Raw genomic sequence first — 704 nt, forward strand, 5'->3', positions numbered from 1 at the left:
TAGATAGATAGATAGATAGTAATTGATTTTCAGTCTTTCCAAATTTAATGGTAGCCTAATAAAAAGTGGTATTGGTAAAACACTAACGACAATTATAATCACATTTAGCTTTTATTTAGAGAGATAGTTACACTATAATCGATAAATATTATACTTATATTAGTTTTACTACAGAGAGAGCACTGTCCTTTACTGGCTCATATTGTATTGATGTTGAATTCTAGTGTCTCTAGAGTATATTAACTGTTTCTTTTGTTCTTAGCTCTGAGTGTAGTGCCTGCAGTCTTCCCCTCTGTCTGAAGTTACAAACATGTAGACTGAAAGGCAAAACCCGGGGCAACAGAGTCCCCAGAGCGACCGTTTAATTGCCTCTTCTCTTACCTGAATTATGGTATTTTTAGTGAGTGAATCAAGCAGAAACTGTAAAAGACAGGAATATGATTTCTTTGTTACTTACACCTGTGTTTAAATTAATCACTAAATATTTTGTCCGCAGGTACAGTTGGAGCGAATACGACAGGCAGACTCTTTGGATCGAATCAAAGTCATCCTCAATGACACCAACTTGACTGACATCAACCAGCTTCCAGAGACATGATACCACTGAATGAAAACTTCCTTCAGTTTCATTCCCCCTCTTTTCTCTTATCACTGGCCCAATAACATTATTGATCTGACCCTTCCTCCCCATACCCCCCCTCCCC

The 704-nt window shown here is 37.6% G+C and overlaps 1 protein-coding gene across 3 annotated transcripts in view; it reads left to right on the top strand.

The window, feature by feature from the left end:
* Positions 1 to 704, top strand: part of rabep1 (rabaptin, RAB GTPase binding effector protein 1) — a gene marked incomplete at its 5' end in the record, with an annotated part of 25119 nt that extends 24415 nt beyond the window's left edge. For all 3 annotated transcript variants that reach the window (XM_035666374.1, XM_035666375.1, XM_035666376.1), the window contains 1 exon segment: positions 497 to 704. In XM_035666374.1, coding sequence (XP_035522267.1) covers positions 497 to 598 — 102 coding nt within the window.

This window comes from Morone saxatilis, unplaced genomic scaffold, assembly GCF_004916995.1.
Source record: "Morone saxatilis isolate NCDOM2014 unplaced genomic scaffold, NCSU_SB_2.0 Contig20, whole genome shotgun sequence".
Taxonomy (NCBI): Eukaryota; Metazoa; Chordata; class Actinopteri; family Moronidae; genus Morone; species Morone saxatilis.